Genomic DNA, 24132 nt, shown 5'->3' with positions numbered 1-24132 from the left:
AATAGTCAAAACACTTCTATTAACAATAATAATAGACTAAGAAAGAAAAAAAAAAAACCCCAACCAATGAGACTTTTCACTCTCTGTCCAGGCAGACTACAAACACTGAACTACAAATGCTGCATATTTTACAAGGTAAGGAGGTTTCAGGGATGTGTGTGCATCATCAGAGTGGGACGAGGTAGAGGAGGACAAAGTCTAATACTAAGAGAAAAATCAAGAATGTTGATCAGTTTATAATAAGAAACATATTTCCTTCAACCTAGCAATCCTACTGTCATGTAACTGTTTCTAGAAAAATGTTTAAGCATGAATAGGAAGAGACATATACAAGGATATATAGAAATTAATAATAATGAAAACTGGAGTAAATTGCTCACGTGGTATGACTGAATAGAGTATGGAGCATTATGCAACAGTTTAAAAGAAGTTACAGCTACACATAGTGTACAGGAAAGGTCTCTGTGATGTCATTTAGTGAAAAAACTATTTCAGTTTAGTAACAAGCTACTAAGCTATTTTAACATTGGTGTGAGAATATATGTTCTCGTATACAATGTAGTATCATTTATTAACAAACTGAAAGACAACTGTAATGTGTTTCTAATCGTGTATGTGAAGGCACTGAGAGAGGTCAAAGGGATGTACGCACAGGGCACTGGCCACATTTGGTGTGTCCTTTGCAGAATGCGACTTGCCTAGGTGCAGCAGATTGTCTGCTGTTCTTCCTTAAGAGTTAGCTTATGGGGAAACACCTACTCTTCCAGAAGTTGTTATTTATGCAATTACATTGGAAACCATCTAGAAGGCTTGTGAGATGCCTTTCAGAACCTGCTCATATTGCCACCTTTCCCAATCGTACTGCTGTCCTAAAACACCAGTTCTGGGACTCCACAGTCAACTTGGCTAACTGTAAAGTGAGCCCGGTCATTGTTCATACACTTGTTATCTCAGAACATCTGAGCAGAAATGGTTTTTTTTTTTTATATATACCATTCTCTCATTCTCTGCCCATAAGTATTAACTGAGAAGGTGAGTTTTAAAACATTTTTAATCCCCTACAAGCACTTGGATCAATAATAATTCTGAAATGTCAAGGTACCTTGGAAAAAATATCCAAACACCAAAAGCAACTCCCCACACACTATAAGGTGAAAATAACATATATCTATAATTGTATCATAAGTTAAATAAAATAGATGAAAGATTTTGCCAAATATCCTTAACAGCTCCCTAGCTTCAGAAATGGTAATATGTTACTTTCAGGTTATTGAAAAATACTTTAAAAATAGGGTTAGGCAAGTTTGTGGAAAACTTATTATTTTTATTTTACACCTTAGTAAATTTGGCAAAACCAACATCAAATTAACCAGAATTAAGTTTAGGGCTGGAGTTTTCTTTCTCCGAGCAGGGGTTGCCTTTTTGTCTCTCCCCCAGAAAAGGGTACCATCCACACACTGCCCAGAGCTTCCCTCTCCCCACCGCTGCCCATCCACACACTGCCCAGAGCTTCCCTCTCCCCACTGCTGCTTCCAAGGGCAACTTTCACATCTGAGGCTGGGGATGCAGATATACCACTGCATAGACTGGGAGCGTCTAGAGAAAAATCAATCTAGGAAAAGGTGAAATTTAATATGACGATAAAGGTGTCTGAGCTATTATAAAAACGGATACTTCCCCTCGCACACAGGCTGCAACCTGGAACATTTTCTGTGACCTGTTCGGAAGATACTTTCATTTTTAACACGGGCCTTCTACTGTCCCTCCACTGCAAACTAGACCTGAAGCATTAAGTCCCCCAGTCCAATGGAAACGTGATATATTAATTTTCAGTGACCTCGTGTGAGACTAAGGGGTGTGTGGCAAATAGATATTTATTTAATACTGTATCTCTTATGCGCGGGGGTGGGGGAGGAAGCTGAGAAACTAACGTGCCAATGTGTGGTGAAGTCCCCAGGAGTTTTTAAAAACACGTGTAAATACATTGAAACACTAAAGATCACAAAATTCCCTTGTTCTGTACTACCATAGCATTACTGTAGCACACAGTTCCACAAACCAGTAGAATATTATGAAATCAGAATCACATTTGCGGTTGCTGCTTCGTCCCAGGGAAGGGCAGGTCCGAAGGGATGGTTGCACCCCAGTGCCTAAGGAGCATCTTTACACAGACTGCGAAAGAGAATGCTCACTTTCTTCCTATAGACTGTCAACTGTACCTGCCTTTGTTGTGAAACTTGCCCGCTGAAAATCGGTGGTTGAAATAGTCAGATTTGTCCCTGGGGTTTAAGCCGCTGAGGTGGCCTCTGTGGATCAGTGCCTGCCCTCAACCTACTGCACAAGCGCAGCGCAAAAGCAGCAATGCAGCACGGCCAAGGACCATCATAGGACAGAAACCCGGGAACAGCACAAAAGGGGATCGATCAAACCACAGCGCACACTTGCCTGCAGCGCAAAAATGAAAAGCCAGTCACCTTCCTTGTTTAGATTGTGCCTTGCTGAGTTTCTTGCTGCTAATTGAGAAGGCGGCAACTTTGAAGAATCGAGGGTGAGATTAGTTCTGAAAATATCAGCTTTATTATATATTTTAGCCACTTCTAGACCACATAAAAGGCAGATTCTTTCGTGGGGCTCTACATCAGCCCTGTGTAGCTATCGTTAAGCGAGAAAAGTACAAATGATGCTAATTCTTTCAGGTATTTTTCGTGTTTAAATCTTTAGCACTTAAAAGACAGAGCGGGTATCAAAAACAGCGGGACCCAGCCACCAGAGCAGGAGGCTTGGTGCTCCACCTCCATGAGTTTCTCTCATCCAAATGCGCAGTCTTTGGTAGATTATAAATCACATCTTAGAGAATGTGGTAGCCGTTCTTTCTTCTTGCTCCGTGTGACTTTAGGTTCTAACCCTGGGGCGCACGTAGGTTGATCCAGGTCTCCTCGACCTCTGTCATCTGCACACCTGGCTATGGCAGCACGAGCACCTGAGCTCGCCTTGCCCCTCCTCTGCCTTCCCGCACCTCTACCCCTGCAGAGCTCTTCCCGCGAAGCGGACGCTTGCCTGGCCTTGACCTCCACAGCCTGGACTTCGCGGGCCAACCCAGTGACATCAAAAGGCGTTCCCAGGTGCAAGAAGCTCTAACCTCCAGTTAATCAGGAGAGAAAACACCTGGGGCGTCTCCGCCACCTCCTTGCTCCCGGTCTCGCTTGGTGACATTTCCGGCTCTAGGAGCAGCTACAGGATTTGCACCGCAACCTCTGTACTGTTGACGCGAGCCCCGGGCTCCGGGTAGCTTCTCGGATTACTCCCTTGAGCGCAAAAGGAAAGGAAGAGCCCGTCTTGCTGGGCGCTGCTAGGCGAAAGCATCCGGGAGCCGTGCCCTGCCGGGAGGATGCCACTGCCCGAGACTCCCGGCGTGGCCCGAGGCTGAGTCCACTAGAGGGGTTAACTGCTGCTCCCGCGGCCCGGCGGGCGCGATCGCTTCCTCTCTCGCAGCCCGGGAACATGGATACCGCGCCCGCGGGATGTTCGCAGGCTGGACCGGGCAGTCGGGAAACATGAGAAGGCTTCGGTATTCCGGTTCCCGGGCCGTGCGCACCCGTCTGGGTAAATAAAGCCGAGACGACGCCGGTGGCCCGGGTGAACGCGAAGGAGCCGGCGTCGAGAACATGCGGTGGGGATGGGAGTGTGCCTAGTCCCTAGACGGGACAGTCAGTCGCTGACTGCGGACTCCGTGGCCACAGGTACGGCCCCGACACCCCTTCTCCGAGCGCTGAACCCCTAGGCTCAGCGAGGCTGGGGCGCCGCTGCTCCTCTGCTCTCAGCACGCCCCTGCTCTGCCCTCCCCTCCCCCACCTCCGTCTGAGATCTAGTGGGTGACGCGCCCCGGGTGTCGGTCAAAGCTAGAGGGTGGGTCTGGGAAGCATTTAGTAACCCACCTGGCCGCCCTCGCTTTGCTTTTTAATTATCCGCGGGGCAGTTCTGCAGGGATCGCGCTCGTCAGCGCTGCTAGGAGCGAATCTGGGTAAGTGTAGAGCGCAAGGGCTGATATGGGGTGTTGGGGACCTCTCACGGGAGCCCAGGAAGAATCGGAACCGCAGGTCTCCATTGCCTCGTGCCTCACGCCAATTGCAATAGTTCAGAGCTCTCCTGCTGCCGCGCCTGCAGTCGCAGAGCTAGAGCAGGCGGTGTTTGCAGACTGTGGGAAAGGTCCTAGGTTTTGCTTGGAAAGTGCGCTGTTGCGTTTAGGACTGGGCTGGTGGGAAAAGGTGGAATGGCATGGGGGAAGGACGCTTGCACTCACAAAGAGGAGTGGACATCCCATTGGGATGGGGGAGTCAGGCTCCCAAACTTGCTTTGACACTTCGAAGAGGCAGGGTGCGCACTCCAGGCCGGTACCTGCCTGCACAGGATTCAACCTTAGGGCACCAACTCAGCTGCCACCAGAGGTCTGACTTCATTTTACACACCAATACTGACCATGGCCCTCGCCTAGTTGCTATGGCTTGTCCCAAATGTCGCGTGTAGCAGTAGCAGCCACTGAAGTGACAAGAGGAAGGGGAGGGGGGAGTTGGCGAGTGTAGGCGCTGCGAGAAGCTGTGTGCTGAGTGTGTGTGGTGTGTGTGTGTGCGTGTGTGTGTGTGTGTGTGTGTGTGTGTGTGTGTGTGTTTTGAAGGGATGCTGGGAGTGAGTTGAACGAGCTACCCGAGTTGCGCGCGGAGTGGGGAGAGTGTCGGAGGGAGATCCTGCCCGTGGGCTTGTTCCGATTCTCGCAACCTTGTAGTGGCTGTTCTGCAGCCACGCGGCCTTGTTCCGGCTGTCCGTACCCGGCCGGCTGATGCCCCAAGGCACCCCAACTCCAGAGATGAGCCCCAGACTGTCCTGGAGCTCACAGTCTGAAAGGTGTGCGGGCCTCTGCCAGCTTCGAGGCTCCCGACGTCTTAAATGGGTTCGAATTCCTGCGGACTGTAATCCCCAGAGACACAGGAGCTGGCACCTTCGCTCGGGGTTCCCTAGCAAGATTGGGGGAGGAGTGGACGGTAATCTGTGACATCTTTGACCTTACACCATTTAATTTTCAGGTTTGGGGCTCTATTCCTAATTTCCCATTGCCTTTATCCTACCGGGAGAGTTTAACCGAAAGACGCAGGGGTCTCCATCATATGGTCCAGGATCTAGAAGACATGAAAATCCTGACACCAAGATCTAGGGCTCATTGACGTGTCCTTGTGGATGCAATTATTCATTCACGTTACTTTAAATCGTCTCTTCCTTCCATCCTCCGGATACCCCGGAAGAAATGTTAATCTGTGTGGTGCTTAGTGAACATCTCCCTAACTTGTTTATTCTGCTTTGCTATTCAGATTGTGTCTCTTTTAAATTATTTGTTTGAAGCCCCTAGAGGTGTGGGAGCTTGATTGACCAGAGGAGCAGGGGAGGGAACTGTCCCAGGAGTGCTATATGAGTGTGTAGGTAGCTAGGTATGGAAGAAGGGTGTTCCCTGGTCACTAGCAGCCATACAGCCCTTCCTTTCAGCTCAGCAGCCCGGCAGCCCAACCAAATTCAGGGCTCCTGAGTTGCGGGAACCTGGGCACGGTCGGAAGTAACATGCTGTGTCTTGATCTTCTAGAACCCGAGCCTGGCTGCGGAACTCCTGGTGGACTCCGAGGCTCTGCGGCAAGGCCGCGCGTCCCTGCCATCACCCATCATGAACACCATCGTCTTCAACAAGCTCGGAGGAGCTGTGCTTTTTGAAGACCGAGGTATCCCAGATCGGGATCGTGGCAGCCGACCATTCGGTGGCGTCCTGGACAATCCACACACAGGCCCGGAGATGGGCATTCCAGGAGGCCCTTCCCTCAAGGACAACCTCAGCCTGAGACACCGGAGGACAGGGTATGCGCATGCCCGGGGTGCCTACAGGCGAATCCGAAAGGGTAGGGGCGGCAAGAATTGGGTGGGTGAAGTGCAACAAGATCGGAGTCCGCAGCTTCCAGGATTTACCGCCTCAAAATTGGGAGGATTAATTCCTTAGAACAGTTCAGAAGAGACTTGATAAAAATTGAGAGCGCCCAGTCTTTCCGCACCTTGACAGAGACCCGGCGTAGTTTCTTGCTTCCTCTGTAGTACAGCAGGAGCAGATTGAGCGCTGTGCGCTGTGACAAGGTGGAGTCAAAGAGATGGTTCCCAGGTGAGACCTCAGGAGCTTCCTTTTCTGTAGCCCGAGGATCTTACCCGGGCCCCGGACTAAGTGTTGGGAAGGTGTACTCCCCCAGGGCGTCCTTGGCGCATACAGCTCCGCGGGGTCCGCGGCGAGCCCGGAGAAAAAGGCTGCCGGTTTGGAGGCTTTCGGTTCCTGGGGCTAAGAGGGTTGTCCGGGCTCAGGAACTCCGGGGCGAGCCCTCTGCTCCAGTCCCGGGGTGTGCGGCGCAGTGTGTGCCGGGCATGGTCCTCGCGGCATCTAAAGCAGCCGGCTCTCTCTAGAACCACGGCGCTAGCTGCTTATTTTTGCAGCACTGCTGGTTGGTAAAAGAGATTAGGCTTTCTCAGGCTGTTACTACCAGTCAGTGCGGGTGGAATTGTATTTCAAAGAGTCTGAAGAAGCTCACGAGGCTGAGGCAGGGGCTCAGTCGCCAAAGCGGGAACTGGGGCTGGGAGCGCTCGCAGATGCGCGCGGCGACACCTCCTGGAGCCTCCCGGGAGCGCAGCACCCACTGCGGGCTCCAGGGCCAGCTGCTGAGTGTTCCTTGTAGGAGTCTGCTTTCCTGAGGTCTTTTACAAACCTTTAGCTGTTGGTACGTTTTGAGCTTTTCATTTTCTTAAAGAGGGAAAGGCCTTAGAGCGCTTTTGTAGATTCTGCCCTTTTTCCAGCTTCTCGCACTTTCAGAGTATTAAATGAAACAAACACAGAGTTCACAGAGCCTAGGCAGCCATCATCTTTTGCTTTGTTTCCTGCGCCCAGTGTGTGTTCCCTAGCCACTGGCGACCCACAGCCCAAAGACCTGAGCAAGAGAACTTGGAGGACTGGCCATTCTCTGAGCCAGGGCCACTCAATGGCCTGAAGGAGAAGTCGAAAAAGGTGTCAGCTCTAGATCCAGATCTGCAGTTCAGTGAATGGTTTTCCAACCACGTGGCGCGTTCGTCCCTACCCCTACATCCCTGCCTTACTGGGATCAAAATAGCTCCGCCTTTCAGTATAAATGTAAGGCCTTGCCTTTGGCGCGTGGTTCCGTGGCCAGCATGCTATTCAGAAAGATGTATAGGAGCCGGTGCTCACACCTAGAAATTGTGGGGTTTCCTTTTCTTGCTTTGCCCTGACTTTGGGGGTTGTTAGAGTTGATTGCTTTAGTATAGGTACCCTGGGTTGCTGGGAGGTTGTGGGATGATGGGGCGCTCTGCGCTTAATCCCTGAGTGCTGACATCGCAGAAATGCGATCTATCATGGAAGGTCTTCAGGCTACCTTAAGGTTCCCCTAACATGTCCCCTCTTCTCCTCATGTCCCAGGGCTCGGCAGAATGGAGGGAAGGTGAGGCATAAGCGACAGGCCCTGCAAGACATGGCGCGGCCGCTTAAGCAGTGGCTTTACAAGCACCGAGACAACCCGTACCCTACGAAGACTGAGAAGATACTCTTGGCTCTAGGCTCACAGATGACGCTAGTGCAGGTAATCCAGATTCCTCCAAAGTGGGTCTCCCGCTAGCAGTGGCTGGGGAGCAGAAACACAGTGCTGCTGCGATTGTGCCTCATCCTGCCTAGTTCAGAGGCAGGTCCAGATCTTTGCCTCTGTTGCCACAGAGGATGAGGGCTAGGCACAGGTGCCAGGCCCTGTCGTGGAAAGGGATTTTCCCCGTATCACTCATCTCAGTGTGAAAGGTTGGGTCCAGTAGGAGTTTCCATGATGCATTGTTGCAGGTAGAGGGAATGGAAGGCTAGCTGCAGTGTGATACAAAAATGGCTAGGAATCTGGATTTAAGAGCAATAATAGATAAGGATGGGCTACCTACCGTTATTTTCAGTCATTGGTGTGTATCAGTTACCAGGAAATCTACTTAGAGCACAGATTGTATCCTGCTCTGCTCACTGTTCCAGATTTTGTAGTTCTGGGGCAGGGCCATAGTGTGCGTTTCTGAGGAGTTCCCAGGTGATGCCAAGGACTCCAGTTCAGCTTTGAGAACCTGGGAGCCTGCAGGTACATATTGGACCCCAAGTCAAAACTCATGTACATACTAAGTAAAAATAACTATTCTTCAGAGGTAGGTCAGAAAACAGGAAAGTCAGGAAGAGGCTTTTAAATGCTGCCTCATCCTGGCCCCTGCACTTTGCTACTGCTTTCTGGTGGACTAAGGAGAGAAGACTCCAGAGTGTGTATGGCTGGTTCCCGTTGCCAGCCATGCCTGCATGTTTCTTTTCTAGTGAACAAACACTGCTTTATATTTAATTAGCTTTTTTTAAAAGCACAATCAGTATTTGGTATTCTCCCAAACACGTGCTACAGAGCAGTTAGCACCAGTGTTTTACCAAGGTGAGTGGAAGCTGCAGGCAGAGGACTCTAGATAACAAATCCCGGATTAAACGCTTTTCCAACACACTGCAGTGTTCTTTACTAAATGTAGTGATGCAAACTTTTGTGTAAACAACAGATTCAGAACGAGGAGTCCACAGGGCAAGGTGGAAAGCTCTTTATATTGCAGTAGCTGGGAATTTCTTTTATATTAAGATAGCACACGTGTGCAAGTTTGGACATTTCATCAAACGTATGACAAGAGGATATCGTGAGATCCAAGATAAAACTGCACTCGATAAAATAAAAATCTCTTTCCAGCGTATTTAAGAATTACTGGAAAGTTTGACAGAGCATTTGTGTTGGCTTGTAGCAACTCTCCACAAAATTCTACCATGTATTTTTCTTCTTATTTTCAGAATACAGTTTTAGAGAAAAACATCTGCTTTCCTTCCTATTAACAGGAAATTGTAATAATGGTGATTTGCCACAACACTGGAGGCAAAAACCAATTCTGTATTCTTGGCTTGAGATCCATTTAGCACAAAACTGTGAACTTTGCAAAAGCAGTTTCTAAATAAGTTATTACAATCAGAAAAAGTTGACTTATGAAAATAAATGCATATGCTCCAATGTCAATTTAAACATGTCTGTTACTTGTTCTGGACATATGCCTACTTATGGAGGTGCTTGAATACTAGCAGTAAGTTCAACAATAAAGTAGTACATTATTTTGGTTATGATATGGTTTCACAGCAGTTCATATGTAAAACGAGTCTATTTGACAAGTTTTTAAAAACAGCTTTTAATGAGAAATTTAAACTATTGTATTTTAGTTGCTATCTTGGGAAAACTGCAGTACAAAGTTATATTTTTAATTTACTTATGTAGTAACTTGCCACTTATAATGATAATTTTAATACAAAGAACTGCTTTCACACTTATATTTTGGTAATATTACATTTTTTTAAATCTATGTGAAATTTTTGTTCAAAATTTGTTTGTTCTTTCATATGACTCAGAGAATAAAAATATGTAATTCTTAAATGAAGTAAAGATTGTTTACAATAATAAATAATACATGTATGACAATGTCTTTTTAATTATTTGTCAGTATGATAAATTTCTTAAACTTTTTTAAAGAGGTAAATGGAAAAACTTGAATGAATAAAATTACCACCCAGGGATCTTATTTATAATCCAGCTTAGGTTCAGTTATTTTCAACTATGCACAATGGCATATGTAAAGAGCATACGTCATATGCACATACTTATGCCCACACATCCACCTATCTATTTTTATATATAGGAATTTATGTAAGACAAACATAGATTAAACATCCAAAGAGTAGTCCAATTTTAGAAACTGCATAAATTATGCAAATACTTTATACTTCTGGAGGCGAAGTGTAGAACTGTGATCTGGGTCAAGCTTTTGATCCCTGAGGATTAGACTCTGTCCTGAGTCAGGGGCCAGGCCACCCTTCAGGAGAAGAGTGGTCTTCTCTCTCACAGGGCTCACCCCACAGTGTGGCTCGTTCCCTGCCGCACACTATCCCTTCCACTCGCTTTCTTCTCATTAAAGTCACACATAGCTTTCCAGAATGTCTCTCGGGCCATTCTAGGAAGCCTTGCACTCTGGTTGGTTGTAGAAGACTGTAGGAAACATGCATAGGGCAGCCTCTTAGTTTTGTCCTACAGGATGATGACCAGCTTAATTGTCTACAAATATACCGTGCACATATGCCTGCAGGTAGTTCTGGAAAGTTGCTTTTATTTCTGAGTCTTTGGTTCATGTTGACTGCAGGGCCTCCTCTTGCTTCTTCCTCAAGATTTAGAGCAGCAATCTATCCCCCAAGACTATTTTAGTCCTCAACAAGATGCTGTAAGTTTGGACACTTATTTTGCATTTGACATTTTCCTCTGAGTGTGTGCCAGGCTTTTCCTACACAGTAATTTTAAGCTCCTTTGCCCCTCTTACGCTGCTGAGGAAGGCTGTGAAACCTGTGTTTCCTAGTCTCCCATGAAGCCTAGAAGGGAAAAGGTGGAAATATGCTTTAGTACTTTTTCTGCTACACAGAATTCCAGAGGACTTGGCTACTACCATAGTGTTCATCCTTGGGAAAATGGAACAGAAACGAGCGGATGAATCATGTGACTCTCATTTATTGGTATTCACTAATCCTAGCAGTTTGGCCCTAATTGGCTAGGAGTCTTTAACTTCTGTTTGCATGTGGTATCGTCCTTATGACATCATAAAAAGCATTTTGATCAAAATTAAGGATTTTGAGGCATGCTTTGATGTCAAACAGTGTCACTAACACTGTTCATGTATTATAAAAATGTGCTATGTACTCCTCGAATAGTAACAGCTTGTGTTGTCGTGTAGCAGTGACAAGTAGGGTGGCATGGAAAGTTGGTGTTATTATGAGATTTGCAGCTCACTAAGGAGTAAGCTGGGTGTCTGGGCCTCTTCTGGGGCTATAATTTCACATTTCTGTGATGTGCTCCTGTATGATTGGTAAAATCACAGTATTACATAAAATTTTGCTTCCAACATTGGCATAGCTGATTTTGCTGAAAGTTGAGTAATTATTCTAAGGCAATACTTGCAATATTCAACAAATCTTACATGAGACCTTGCACATCATTCCAAGTGTTATAGGTATGGAAAGAAGGTTATTTAAATTAATAACGCAAACTAAGCTTCTTAATGTGATGTGTTTAGAACTGGACAGACTCCAGGTCATTCCTCTGGGTCCACCCTGCAGTTTCTCCGTGCACATGGCAAACATAAGCACCTTTGCTGAAGATGGCAGAAAGCAGGTCTTTTCTTCTCTTTCAGCTTCTAGATATTCTCTAAGCTTTCATTTTTAAAATATGGAGTTTTAAAGGCACTTCTGGCATTTAAATGCTGTTCCAGAACTCACCCTTGGGAAGAAAATATTCATGAATATGAAGGAGTCCGAAGCAGGTAGAAAATGTAGAAAATGTGAGTTTATGTTTTTATTTTTGTCAGTGACACAAGACTGACAAAGTCATGAGGAAAATTGCAAAAAAAGAAATGCAAATTCATCCACCATCAGTACCTCTGCTGTGCATGGAAGTCAGTATGAAACGCCTCATCCTGCACTATTAAGATGCACTGCACATTTCTATTGATAAATACAGCAGCATCTACATGTTAGTATGCTGGGCATCAACTGAACTTAGAAAACCAGTTTAGAAAAGCCTTTGATAGATGACAGACTAGTCTGGGAATTCTCCAATGTTATTATAATAGTTTAAGTGCTATGAGTATATATCACATTAAAAGGTAGATGGTTCCTAATTGTGAAAAACCAGTTAATCCCCATGACATTTAAATATTCTTCCATTTTTTATACATTAGAATCATAGTGAACTAATGTTTGCTTTTAACTAGAAGGCCATTTCCACTCTTATATGAAGTGTCCTGAGAATTGGGTTATACTCTGCACCATGTGGCTATAAAGCAAGCTAGTGACATTAGTTAGGTCTAACTAGTACAGTCTCAATTGAACATTGTTTAGTAAAAAAAAGTAATACAAAAAGGTTTGGTGCTGGGCCCTATGAAATGTGGTGTAGATACAGGAGAAGATGTCTCCTCTGTGTGAGAAGTGTAAAAATAGGCCGTCACATGCAAATGGTTTTGAAGGCACATAGGTGAGTAGGAGGCAGGGTGCACAGCTAGCTGCAAAGTGATTGGCATGTAGACAGTGAGTGACAGCTGTTTCACAGCTCTCAAAAATGTTGGGGAACATCTGGTCCATCTTACAGTGAAGACACTGCTTTTCTGTGTTGTGTTGGTTCCATGCTAAGCAACAAACCCAGAGTTTTGCATTTGCCAGGCAATTGCTCTACCAATGTGTTACATCCCAGCCCCTAGATGTATATGTGAAGGTCAGAAAGAGTTGGAATGAATGAACTAAGTCTACATGACATGGCATGTTTTTAGAAAATTCAGACCAAGAAACCAAGGCACTTTTGGTATTCCATAGTCACAAGGACAGCAGGTCATTATGGATGACTTGAGGAAGTGAATTGATTAAGTCAAAATAATGCACCATGATTGAATTTAATAATAGTTGCTAAGATCCATATAAGATAACAGAATGAAGACTAGGGAAGTTTGGAAGAATGTTTTTAAAGCACCTAGGCAGTAGCCAGGGGATTGCATGAATCTTTGGGCAGTGAGTGAGATAATGAGAGGTGGGAAGAAAAATTAGTGAACAAGAGATCAGGAGCTCCTGCTTCCATGGTCCATGGCAGATTATCACTTTTATTATAGGGATTCAGGAGAGTGTGTGATGTTTGTAGATTCATGTGTGTTGATATGGCCTTGTCAAGGCCTGCACTTCACAGCATAGCTAGTATGCAATAGCTGCTCACTGTCTATTTGCTGAATAAATACTCCTGGAAGGTGCCTATATGTGGAAAAGAAAGCCTGAGAATTTAAAGACCCACTGAATAATAGCTCAGCTTGACCTGAATAGAAGCCGATGAAGATCAAGGTTTTAGCTATGGGCTGGTACACAATGTGAAGGGACTGCCATCTTGGCAGGGGGCAGTGTGAGTGTGTCGGCCTTGAATTTATGTGAATGAAACAGCACATTCTAGACATAGAGGGAAGATGGAACTTTACTCCTTAGAGCAGAGATCACAATAGTCTCATATAGTACTTAGGGGTCAAGCAACTTCCAAAGCTACTTATTTTGTATTTATAGCACTTACACTATGCTATAAATACCTTAAGTGCATTTTATACAATGACTGAGATAGAAAAAAATGTTCCAATGAAAACATTGTCACACAAACCATTGTAATAATAGGAGTTTGTGTTCTGAGACAAATTCACAGAAAAAATAATTATAGTTTATACTTTTAAAAGCAAATATTGTTCTTTTGCCTTTTTTTCTCTGAAAAAGTTATATGCTGTTGATATCCTGATATTTTATAAGAAAAGTACATTTTATCCTCTGGGAACTCAATGGCTCCTTGAAGAAAGAGTGAAAGTAATTTTTCTTTGCTTTCAAATTATTTTTCTCTTTAGTCTTCACTGATGTACATCAGAAACAGTGGACTTTGAGTTTCCAGCAGAAGCCCATTGGCCTCCTCCTCACTGCTCCCATTGCACACTGCCTTTGGTTGATTTGCTAGCTCCTCTGTTAAGTGTCCAGTCTCCTCAATTGGCCTCCAAAGCTTGGCCCTTCACTGTCTTCATTAAGCCTACTCACATGTAGCCGTCACCTCCCTCTGAGCCTGTGATTCTCAAACCTCACCCTACCTCTCTTTAAGTCTCGTGTGTACCTTTTGTTCTCCTGTTGGATATTCATCGCTGGGCTTCTCTGGTACCTTCACTTAGACATTTCCCAAACAGTAGACACTGGCTCGTCCTCAGAAGGCTCTCTTACTTTTCAAAATTTCAAAAAAACAAGCTAGTCCACTCAATATCATCATTACCTTTTCTACTCCTTGTGTTTGTGGAGCCTTGTTTGTCCTTTCACTCCCTCTCCTCCTCTTCCTCTCTCCCCTCCCCATGTCTCTTTTGAGATGACACCTCCCACTTCTCCCAAATCTGATTCCAAAGTGACTCTCCTGCTGCAGCCTCCTGAGTAGCTAAGACCATGGGTGCATACCAGCAACCCTGGACTTGGGTCCTTTAAGAGAAAGCAAGTGCATGGCCACCATGTTTGTTGTTGTTGTTTTTTGGTTTTGTTTTTAATTTTTTATTGGATATTTTCTTTATTTACATTTCAAATATTATCTGCTTTCCTGGTACAACGCCCCCCCAAGCCACCTATTCACCTCCTTCCCCTGCTTCTATAAGGGTGTTCCCCCACCCACCTACCCACTCACTCACTCACTCACTCATTCACTCACTCACTCACTCACTCACTCCCACATTCCACCCTCGAATTCCCCTGCATCAAGTCTTCACAGGACCAAGGGCCTCTCCTCCCATTGATGCTCAACAGGGCCATCCTCTGCTACATATGCAGCTGGAGCCATGGGTCCCTCCATGTGTACTCCTTGGTTGGTGATTTAGTCCCTGGGAGGTCTGGTGGTTCTGGTTGGTTATTGTTCTTCCTATAGGGTTGCAAACACCTTCAGCTCCTTCACTCCTTTCTCTATCTACTCCATTGTGGATGCCGTGCTTAGTCCAATGGTTGGCTGTGAACATCCACACCTGTATTTGTAAGGCACTGGCAGAACCTTTTAGGAGATAGCTATATCAGGCTCCTGTCAGCATGCACTTGTTGGCATTCACAATAGCATCTGGGCTTGATAACTGAATATGGGATGGATCCCCAGGTGGGGCAGTCTCTGGATAGCCTTTCCTTCAGTCTCTGCTCCACACTTTGTCTCCATATTTCCTCCTGTGAGTACTTTGTTCCCCCTTCTAAGGACAGAAGCACCCACCCTTTGGCCTTCCTTCTTCTTTAGCTTCATGTAGTCTGTGAATTGTATCTTGGGTATTCCGAGCTTTTGGGCTAATCAAAACAACCCTGAGATTCCACACCAGTCAGAATGGCTAAGATTAAAAACTCAGGTAACAGCAGATGCTGGCAAGGATGTGGAGAAAGAGGAATACTTCTCTTTCTCCATTGTTGGTGGGATTGATTGCAACAACCACTCTGGAAATTGGTCTGGCGGTTCCGCAGAGAACTGGACATAGTATTTCCTGAGGATCCAGCTATACCACTCCTGTGCATATACCCAAAAGATACTCCAACATATAACAATGACACATGCTCCACTGTATTCATAGCAGCCTTATTTATAATAGCCAGAAACTGGAAAGAACCCAGATGTCCTTCAGAAGAGGAATGGATACAGAAAATGTGGTATATTTACTCAACTCTTAAAAACAATGACTTCATGAAATTCTTAGGCAAATGGATGGAACTAGAATTAGTTATCTTAATTATTAATTATTATTATTATTAATTATTAATTATTAGTTATCCTGAGGGAGGTAACCCAATCATAAAAGAACATACATTGTATGCACTCACTGATAAGTGGATATTAGACCACCATGTTTTAATGTACTGTTAATTGAAAAACTAATGCCGTTTTAGGTGTCAAATTGGTTCGCTAATGCTAGACGTCGGCTGAAGAACACTGTCCGGCAGCCAGATTTAAGTTGGGCCTTAAGAATAAAGTTATACAACAAGTATGTTCAGGGCAATGCTGAACGGCTCAGTGTGAGCAGCGATGACGACTCCTGCTCTGAAGGTTCGTTCAGGTTTTTGTCTTCCTGTCTTTGCTCTGCCTTTGCAACAAGTTCACCCTAGGTACAGTCTCAGTGACCCTACCCCACAAGATATGCTAGTCCACAGATTATTCTCTATTGCATGAGGCAACTTCATCTGTACAGTTTTATAAAGCAACAGGAGTTATAGACATTTCTGCTGTTTACAGATCTGTCATGTGGGGGGAAAGCATTTCCATCAAAATTAAATACTCTAGGGAACAATTACGTAGGTTACTTCTTCTCTTTACCTAAAAATTAATCATATATAAAAATGATCTTACATATGGCATGTATTCTTCTGTTGTGTATATTTTTAATGATTAAGTTGAGCAGCTGGGAAAAGTATGTGCAAATACTAGTCGGTGATATTTGTCCCCTTAGATGGAGAAAATCCCCAAAGAAATCCCATGAACGACGAGGGCTATAGCACCCCCGCCCACCACACTGTGATTAAAGGGGAGAGCTCAGCCATGAAAGCTGGCGGGAGACCAGAGTCAAGGGCTACTGAGGATTACGTGTCACCACCCAAGTACAAGAGCAGCTTGTTGAACCGTTACCTTAACGACTCTTTGAGACATGTCATGGCCAGCAGCACTGCCATGATGGGGAAAAAGAGGCGAAGGAACCATTCGGGATCTTTTAGCTCCAATGAATTTGAAGAAGAGCTGGTGTCTCCATCGTCATCAGAAACTGAAGGCACCTTTGTCTATCGCACAGGTAAGCCCATGCTTCGTTGTAATTATGGTGACCTGTGTAAGACAGATAAAAAGCTGTGGTATAGAGGTTTATTGCAACAGGTATAAGAACGCTGCGATATGGGGATTGCTATAACTTTCATGCAAAACCTTCAATTTGTCTTAAACTGGCAATAGGTGCGTTTGTTAGTAGATGATGGTGTCAGGGAGCCTTGAGACTTTTTCTTTAACAGTAAGGATAAGCACCTTCATTCTTAATAAGCTTTTTTAAAAAAGATTTATTTATTATTATAAATGAGTACACTGTAGCTGTCTTCAGACATACCAGAAGAGGGCGTCAGATTTCATTACGGGTGGTTGTGAGCCACCCTGTGGTTGTTCAGATTCGAACTCATGACCTTCTGAAGGGCAGTCAGTGCTCTTACCCGCTGAGCCATCTCACCAGCCCAAGCACTTCATTCTTACTGATAATTTTAGTCATGGTGACGTGATATCAGTATTTCTTTTTTTGCTGTGTGCTTTGCGTGTGCATGGGCCCGTGTGTGCCAGGTGCCCTCCTCTATGACTTTTGGCTTTATTGCCTTAAGACTTAGTTTCAGTCTGAACCTAAATCTAGACTTGTAGCCAGTGAGACACAGAAATGTTCACGTCTCTGACACACAGGCACTGGGTTATAGGCACAAGCCCCATCACGATTGATTCTTTTTATGTTGGTACTGGGGATCAGAACTCAGTTCTTCATGCTTGTGCAACAAGTTTTCTTGCACTCAGAACCATTCCACCTGCCTGATGACAACAGTATTTAAAGGATATATATGTTCCCTTCATGAATAATCCATATGGTGGAGAGATGTGCTGGATTGTGGCAAGCCATGCAAGTGTTTCCTATTACATCTTTTCTTTTCCATACTTTGATTGCTAGAAGTGATAGGAAATGAATGCGAAGTAACATGAGTCCCAGGATTTTTAGAGGGGAAAACACAAGCCTGGATCCAGTGGCTTTGCAAATTTCTCTTTAATTCCTAGAAAGTGCAAGTAATAGCATTGAAGATTTTATATTCATTCCAGAAACAGTGAGCTGGTTCTACCTGACCAAAGCATCCAGATGGAGTAGCAGGTTGGTAAGAAGTTGTAGTCTTGATTTTCGCTCAGAGAGATTTGCATTTAAGAAGTATTCGAGCAGGGTTACTTTGGAAAAAAGGATAGGTGAGATCTACATCTGGTATATTTGCTGCCTGGCTTCTAAAAGCAACAGTGGATGAGAGTTAATGTTAGGTCTGGAGACAAGAAAGCACTAGCCCAACCTAGCCAAGGTGAGAAAAACAACCATGAACACACAGTGGTTAATCATTGGCTGAATAGCACAGCTGAGCCTGTACAAGAGGTTCCATGAGGGGCATCTCTGCCAGTCCTACGATTGTATCTATTGCCACCAATCACTACCTGTAGTTACCCTACCATTAATCAATGCTTATAGTTATACTAGTTATCCTAGTACCTCCAACCATTGCTTGTAGTTATCCTACCACCACCAACAACCAGTGCCTGTAGTTATCCTACCACCAACCAGTGCCAGTAGTTATCCTTCCACCAACAACCATTCCCTGTAGTTATCCTACCACCACCACTGACCAGTGCCTGTAGTTATCCTACCACCAACCAGTGCCAGTAGTTATCCTTTCACCAACAACCATTCCCTGTAGTTATCCTACCACCACCACCAACCAGTGCCTGTAGTTATCCCATCACCACCAATTATTTTCTATATTATGTTACTACTATTGACAATAATGATATTTTCTCCAAGAATTTGTTGAGTACCATGTGGCCAACAACATGGCAGGTGTGACATCTAAACTATATTTTTAGAGAAGAATGAGGTAGGAAATTTCCTGTCTCTGCAGACTTTTCCAGTCAGATTTAGTTCAAGTCTTTTTTTTTTTTCATTATAAAATTCATTTTTCAAGGTTTGTCATAGGACAGGGACCAAGAAAGACCAATAAGTGGAACTTGCAGCTGAAATAAATGACCTAAACAATCTTCTTGGAGACCAGCAAGTACACAAAGGCAGAAAGAGAAGATCCCAGTGTGGGATGCTACTTCACCATTGACTCCCGTGACAAGGATGCGGCTTGTGTATGGCAAGCTGCTGTGACTGTTTATTAACTGACCAGATTACAAAAACACCATGGGTGACACCTTAGTTCATCTGTCTAATAAGCCTATTTATCTGGTCTTCCCTGTTGCCAGCATCTCCACCTTCTACAAAGTGAGTTATCTTTTTCTTTTTTTTTTAGATCTTTTCTTTATTTACATGTAAATTTCTCCTTTCCCAGTTTCCCCCCCAAAAACAAACAAACAAACAAACAAAAACAATAAGAACAAACCCCTGTTGCCTCCCCCTTCCCCATGCCTGCCACCCCACCCTCTCCCACTTCTTGGCCCTGGCATTCCCCTACACTGGGGCACAGAAGCTTCACAGGAGGTCCTCTCCTCCTATTGATGATCGAATTTGCAGCTGAAGGGTTTGCAGCCCCTTAGGATGAACAACAATATGAACTAACTAGTACCCTCAGAGCTCCCAGGGTCTCAACCACCAACCAAGGACAGCACATGGTGGCTCTTTTTCTTCATTCCACCTCATGGGGAAGATAATTTGAAGGGCCACAGGAAGTTATTTACTTCCATGAAGCGTTTCCCAACTGTATAGATCTCATGAATTAGATCCTCCATGCAGATGATGCCAAATTTACCAAGAGAGGCCTCTCTCTTTCTAATAATGGTATTTGTTTAACTCGTAGTGACTGATTAACTCACTACTGCCACTCATTGACTAAGTAGCAATGAAACACTTGGCCCTGCTACCTGAACTGCAAACCTTTGCACAGCCTGGTGCTGTTGAGGGGCCACATGGCAGCATCAGAGTGTGGGGAAGGAATCCACAGTTAGCACACTAACTTCAGCCTTTTCCTTGATTAGCCTGAAATCTCAAGTGTCTGCAGATGTGAACAGCAGTACATTAGGAAAATGTCAGGACACCCTTTAAACCCAAGTCAACATTTTTTAGTTGGCATCTCCAGCTCCCACGTGAAGTCATCCCAAGCACATGGAAGTACAAAAACACCCTCAGAAGGAGGGAGTGGATCTAGGAAGAAGTTAAAATAAAAAGCCATTTAGCCAATAATAAAAATGAAGAAACAGTATATTAATATCTGACCACTATGATCTGAGCAAAAGTTAGAGTTAATTCAGAGTTTTAGAAATATTTTCAGAGAAAGGAAAATAAATCTAAAAGAAGAACAAAAGTAAAAAGGGATTAAAAAATGAAAGTTAGAAAATAAATTAAGCAAAAGTTTGAAGTCAGTAATAGATAAACAAAAGAAAATGGTCACAAATTAAAATTGGAGATGACAAAGGGGGTTAGAAACATGCATAGTTATTAAGCAGAATATATACACACTCATATATATATGTATTATATATATATATATATTTAAATTATCACAAAGGGACTAGAAGATGACTCTGTAGCTAGGGCATCTATTACACAAGCAGGAGGACCATAGTTCAGATCCCCAACCCCACATGATGACAGTCGGGTTTGCTGGCTCTCCTAAACTCCCAGTAATCGGAAGGCAGACAATCTCCTAAGAAAGGCAGCTAGTGAGACAAGCTGGATCAGCAGCTCTGGTTGCAACTGAGAAGCCCTTTCATAACAGATAGGGAGGCAAGTGATTAGGGTGACTCCAGGTGTTAAACTGGGGCTAATATATGCACATATATGCAGTGCAAACACAGGTAAACATGTGCAAACACATACACAAAAACACACATGCACACACACACACACACATATCGTGAATAGTTGTGAACAACTGTTTAACAGTATATCATCTGTAACTGAATATGCACAATACATTTATATTAGTCTTAAAATGAATAATAAATTCATAAATAAGAAAGCCTTATAAATGACAAATAACTCAGGAAAAATTCAGGTTTTTAGTAAATCCAATGTCCCTAAATTGTGATTTGATGGAAGCACTAGGATTTTGTTTTTTAAAACATCAAGTAAATAAATTCTCTGTTTTACACATTTTCTGGAACATTTAAAACCATAGAAAATCTCTGTTTAAAAATGTAAATGTAATCGTAATCTCAGACCATATTAAGATAAAATAAAAGTCTCTGGTACAGAGCACTGAGCTAGCTGCAAGATTCTTCTATAGTTCAAGCTAGTCAAACTGCAGAAACATGGAATACAGATATGATAATACAAATAAGTGTGCATACATGTGTACAGTGAAGGTTTCTTGGAAGAAAAACACAATTAGTGAGGTGAGTTAGGTAACAAGTGTTTATTTAGAAAAAAAATATTCCTTACAAATGTGTTTATGTTGACCAAGGCCATGTTCCTGTAGATTGTGTTTTGTGTTGCAACTTTTGAAAATGCATGCTTTTTTCAAAGGTGACAAAATACACTATCAGAAGAAATGCTGGGCCTGCAGGTGATGCTTTTCAGACTTAGATATTTTGGCTGTTTATTTTTTTAAAATCATCCCTAAAATCCTTGGTCCATATTAAGCACTGCCCATCTGCTAAGCTCTCTTAGAAATAAAGCCCATGCTTCAGTTTTTCAGCCGGAAGCAACCTAGACACGTAAACTTTCCACGCGTGTATGTAAACTTAAAAAGGACAATCGGATTTGCCCCTCTTGATTCACCCTTGGAGAAGTAAGAGAGACTAAGGGCCTAAAAGTACTGTGCAAAGTTTTGGGCCAAACAATAAATGCCAGTCTTCAGGGAGCGGGGGAGCGCGGAGGACCGAGCAATGGCCCTGTCATAGCCAGGTTACCTCCTATGGAAACAGAAGCACAGGAGCGTTTTCTGAGGAGCAACTGTGGCTTTCCTTGGCATTGGATCCTACTCCAAATTCCTTTATTTCCATCTGATTAAGTCTCTGTCCTCATCAGAACAGACAAAAAGTTTAAAGTCAGCCATTCACTCATTCTCCTAGCCGCCAGCTGTAGTACAAAGACTTTAACTTCATTTTAAAAGAGAGACTTGCTCATTTGCCTAGACCAAGCAATTTTGTCTCCCTGTATCTAAAAAAAGGAAAAAAAATCTGAAATTTAAGAATGTACTTCATTAAGAAGAAGATTCATATAGAATCCAGAATTAAAATGAAAGTTAGTGTGTGGAAGGATCTGGGGCACTGAGTTATATTTCACAGATTCTCTCTGTGTAGACCAGGATGGCCTAGAACTCACAGAGATCTGCTTACCTCTGCCTTCTGAGTGGTGGGATTAGAGGTAGCTCCACCATGCTCTGCTTTGGCCATTCTTCTTAAATCATCATCAGGAGGAGGAGAGAATCTGTGCATGATAAAGTACAAACCATCTGTACAAAGATGCCGTGCTGACCTCCATGTAAACATTGCTTCTCTGTGTTTTGAAACCTTGGAGATTATGACAAGGCCATAACAGGGCTTCAGTAAATATCACTGAAGTATTTTCAATACACTGATTAGAATTCCCAGCGTTCTAAATGAATTAAGGACACTGAAGGCAAGCAGTGACTCAGTGTGTCCTCTGGAAGAAGTCCTGTGAATTACAACAGTGATTTGTTTCCATCGTTTTGGGCTGATGAATAGGAAGGAATGTTCAGATACTTGCTAGAGTAAATTTCTGTTACACTCTGACACGCACTGCTGAGGTGTGTCGGAAACCTCAGAGTAAAAGTCTCTGGTATCATTTGTCCCTCTGTCCAATCTCTTCCTCGTATTCTCTACACAAGAACAACTTACTATGCTGCCTTGTAAAACAAGTCTCCATTAGGACCTTGCCTAAAGGGTTTAAGATTGACTCCTGCCTCAAAACCAAACCTATTGAATTTTCTTCTCTGTGGAAACAGGGAAAGAAATTTCTCAAAAGTGTGGTGATTGGAAGACATCAGGAAGCTTGGAAATAAAATTTAAGGATGTCTACTTTCCACTTGGCTGGAAAACAAGGTGTGTGTGTGTGTGTGTGTGTGTGTGTGTGTGTGTGTGCACGCACATGTGTGTATGTGTGCACTGCATGTGTGTGTGTGTGATTGTGAATATGTGTGTTTGTGTGTGTGTGCGCACTGGTTGTGTGTGTGTGTGTGTATGCATGTACATGTGTATGTTTGTGTATGTGTATTTGTATGTGTCTGTGAGTCTGTCTGTGTCTGTGCAAGTGTTCTCGGCTCACAAATGAATCTCTTTATAAGTGACTGGGACATATAGACATTTCTCTGAGCCCCACTGTTAGTATATAATTCATCAGCGTAACCTGCTCCCATAATTCATCAGTGTAACCCGCTCCCAAGAAGCTGAACATTTTAACTTACTCTTGTTAAGATGACTTAATTAGACACATCTGGCCTAGACAAAACATGCTGCCACTGGGACTGTGTGATGTGAATTAGTTATATTGAGCTTTTCCTGTGCTTGACTGAGGTGAATGTCCACAAATAAAGGGAAACTTTTGATGGAGAGAAGAAAAAAAGGCGTGTTCTGATGTAGGAACTATTTAGACTGTCAGCCATGCAGACTTGCAGCCAAGACACTGGAGTTGCCATAGAAGTACACAAAAGATTGTGGAGGATAAGGGCCATCTGCCTTTGCTGTTGGTTTTTCAAAGCTGAAGGTGGCCCTTGAAGGGATAAGATGTTCTTTTCTGTCTCATTTTCTGCATACTCAAGTATGTCAGAATTTAAGCTGGTGTCTGTAGTAAGGTCCAGGTATGCTAGTGAGCCCAGCAAGCCATCAGGTAAGCCTGGGATGTCACCTAGGCTTGTACACTCTGGTTCTGACAACCTATGAAAGTCTTCGAAAGTCTGTCCATCCTGCCCAAGGTTCTCCTACCTACACGGTCACATACACAACAGTGTACGAGGGCCAGGAACCCTGTGCTTCGGCCCAGCCCACTTCTTAATGAAACTTGTGTAGATGAACCAGAGGGAAGATTTTAGAAGACACCTTCACAGGCATTTTTCAATGGCTAAAATCAATTATATCAGGTCTGCATCAGTAACTTCAAGATTTGTACTGAAGCATTGACCATCGGGGAGTTATGGGGCTTTATAGAGAACAGTGTGTGTGTCTCTGTATGCACATGAGGTTTCTCTTTGGATAGTGTATACCAGAACTTCTACTTTGGGTGCTGTTTTTTTGTTTGTTTTTGGTTTTTTGGGTTTTTTTTTTTTTTTTGGTTCTAGTGTGTGCATGTATGTGCTCATACATGCGCACTGCCATTTGTGTGTGTGTGTGTGTGTGTGTGTGTGTGTGTATGTGTGTGTGTGTGTGTGTGTATGTGTGTGCGTGTGTGTGTGTGATAATCTGCCTGCTTCTTCTTAGTAAAAGTGTTGAGCTTTGCCATTTTGGATTACTCAGAACAGTGCTTTCCTGGCAGGGTGACAATAGTTGAAGCAATACAGCAGAAGAGGACAAATCCATCCTCCTCTGGCCTCGCCAGTGACATTTAAAGGAGATTTGAAGATTTACCCGGTTGGTTTTGGCCTTGTAGCTTACCTATCAAATACCACTTGGGAAGGAGGTAGTAGACATGAAAATCCACTTGGGAAGGAGGTAGTAGACATGGAAATCCACTTGGGAAGGAGGTAGTAGACATGGAAAT

The 24132-nt window shown here is 43.8% G+C and overlaps 1 protein-coding gene across 3 annotated transcripts in view; it reads left to right on the top strand.

Moving 5' to 3' along the window:
- Nucleotides 1-3612: 3612 nt before the first annotated feature.
- Mkx (mohawk homeobox) overlaps nt 3613-24132 on the top strand; it is a 68428-nt gene continuing 47908 nt past the window's right edge. The window contains exons 1-5 of one of the 3 annotated variants that reach the window (XM_031364928.1): nt 3613-3740; nt 5627-5892; nt 7502-7661; nt 15602-15758; nt 16159-16494. In XM_031364928.1, the coding sequence (XP_031220788.1) occupies nt 5705-5892; nt 7502-7661; nt 15602-15758; nt 16159-16494 (841 nt within the window). In that variant the 5' untranslated portion in view covers nt 3613-3740; nt 5627-5704. Of the gene's footprint in view, nt 3741-4870; nt 5037-5626; nt 5893-6117; nt 6188-7501; nt 7662-15601; nt 15759-16158; nt 16495-24132 lie in introns of those variants that run through there. The other 2 variants (XM_031364930.1, XM_031364931.1) reach the window with 2 other exon arrangements.

Source organism: Mastomys coucha, unplaced genomic scaffold (assembly GCF_008632895.1).
Source record: "Mastomys coucha isolate ucsf_1 unplaced genomic scaffold, UCSF_Mcou_1 pScaffold13, whole genome shotgun sequence".
NCBI classification, from domain to species: domain Eukaryota; kingdom Metazoa; phylum Chordata; class Mammalia; order Rodentia; family Muridae; genus Mastomys; species Mastomys coucha.
Note: the sequence above shows the minus strand (reverse complement) of the source record. Positions and strands in the feature narration are given on the sequence as shown.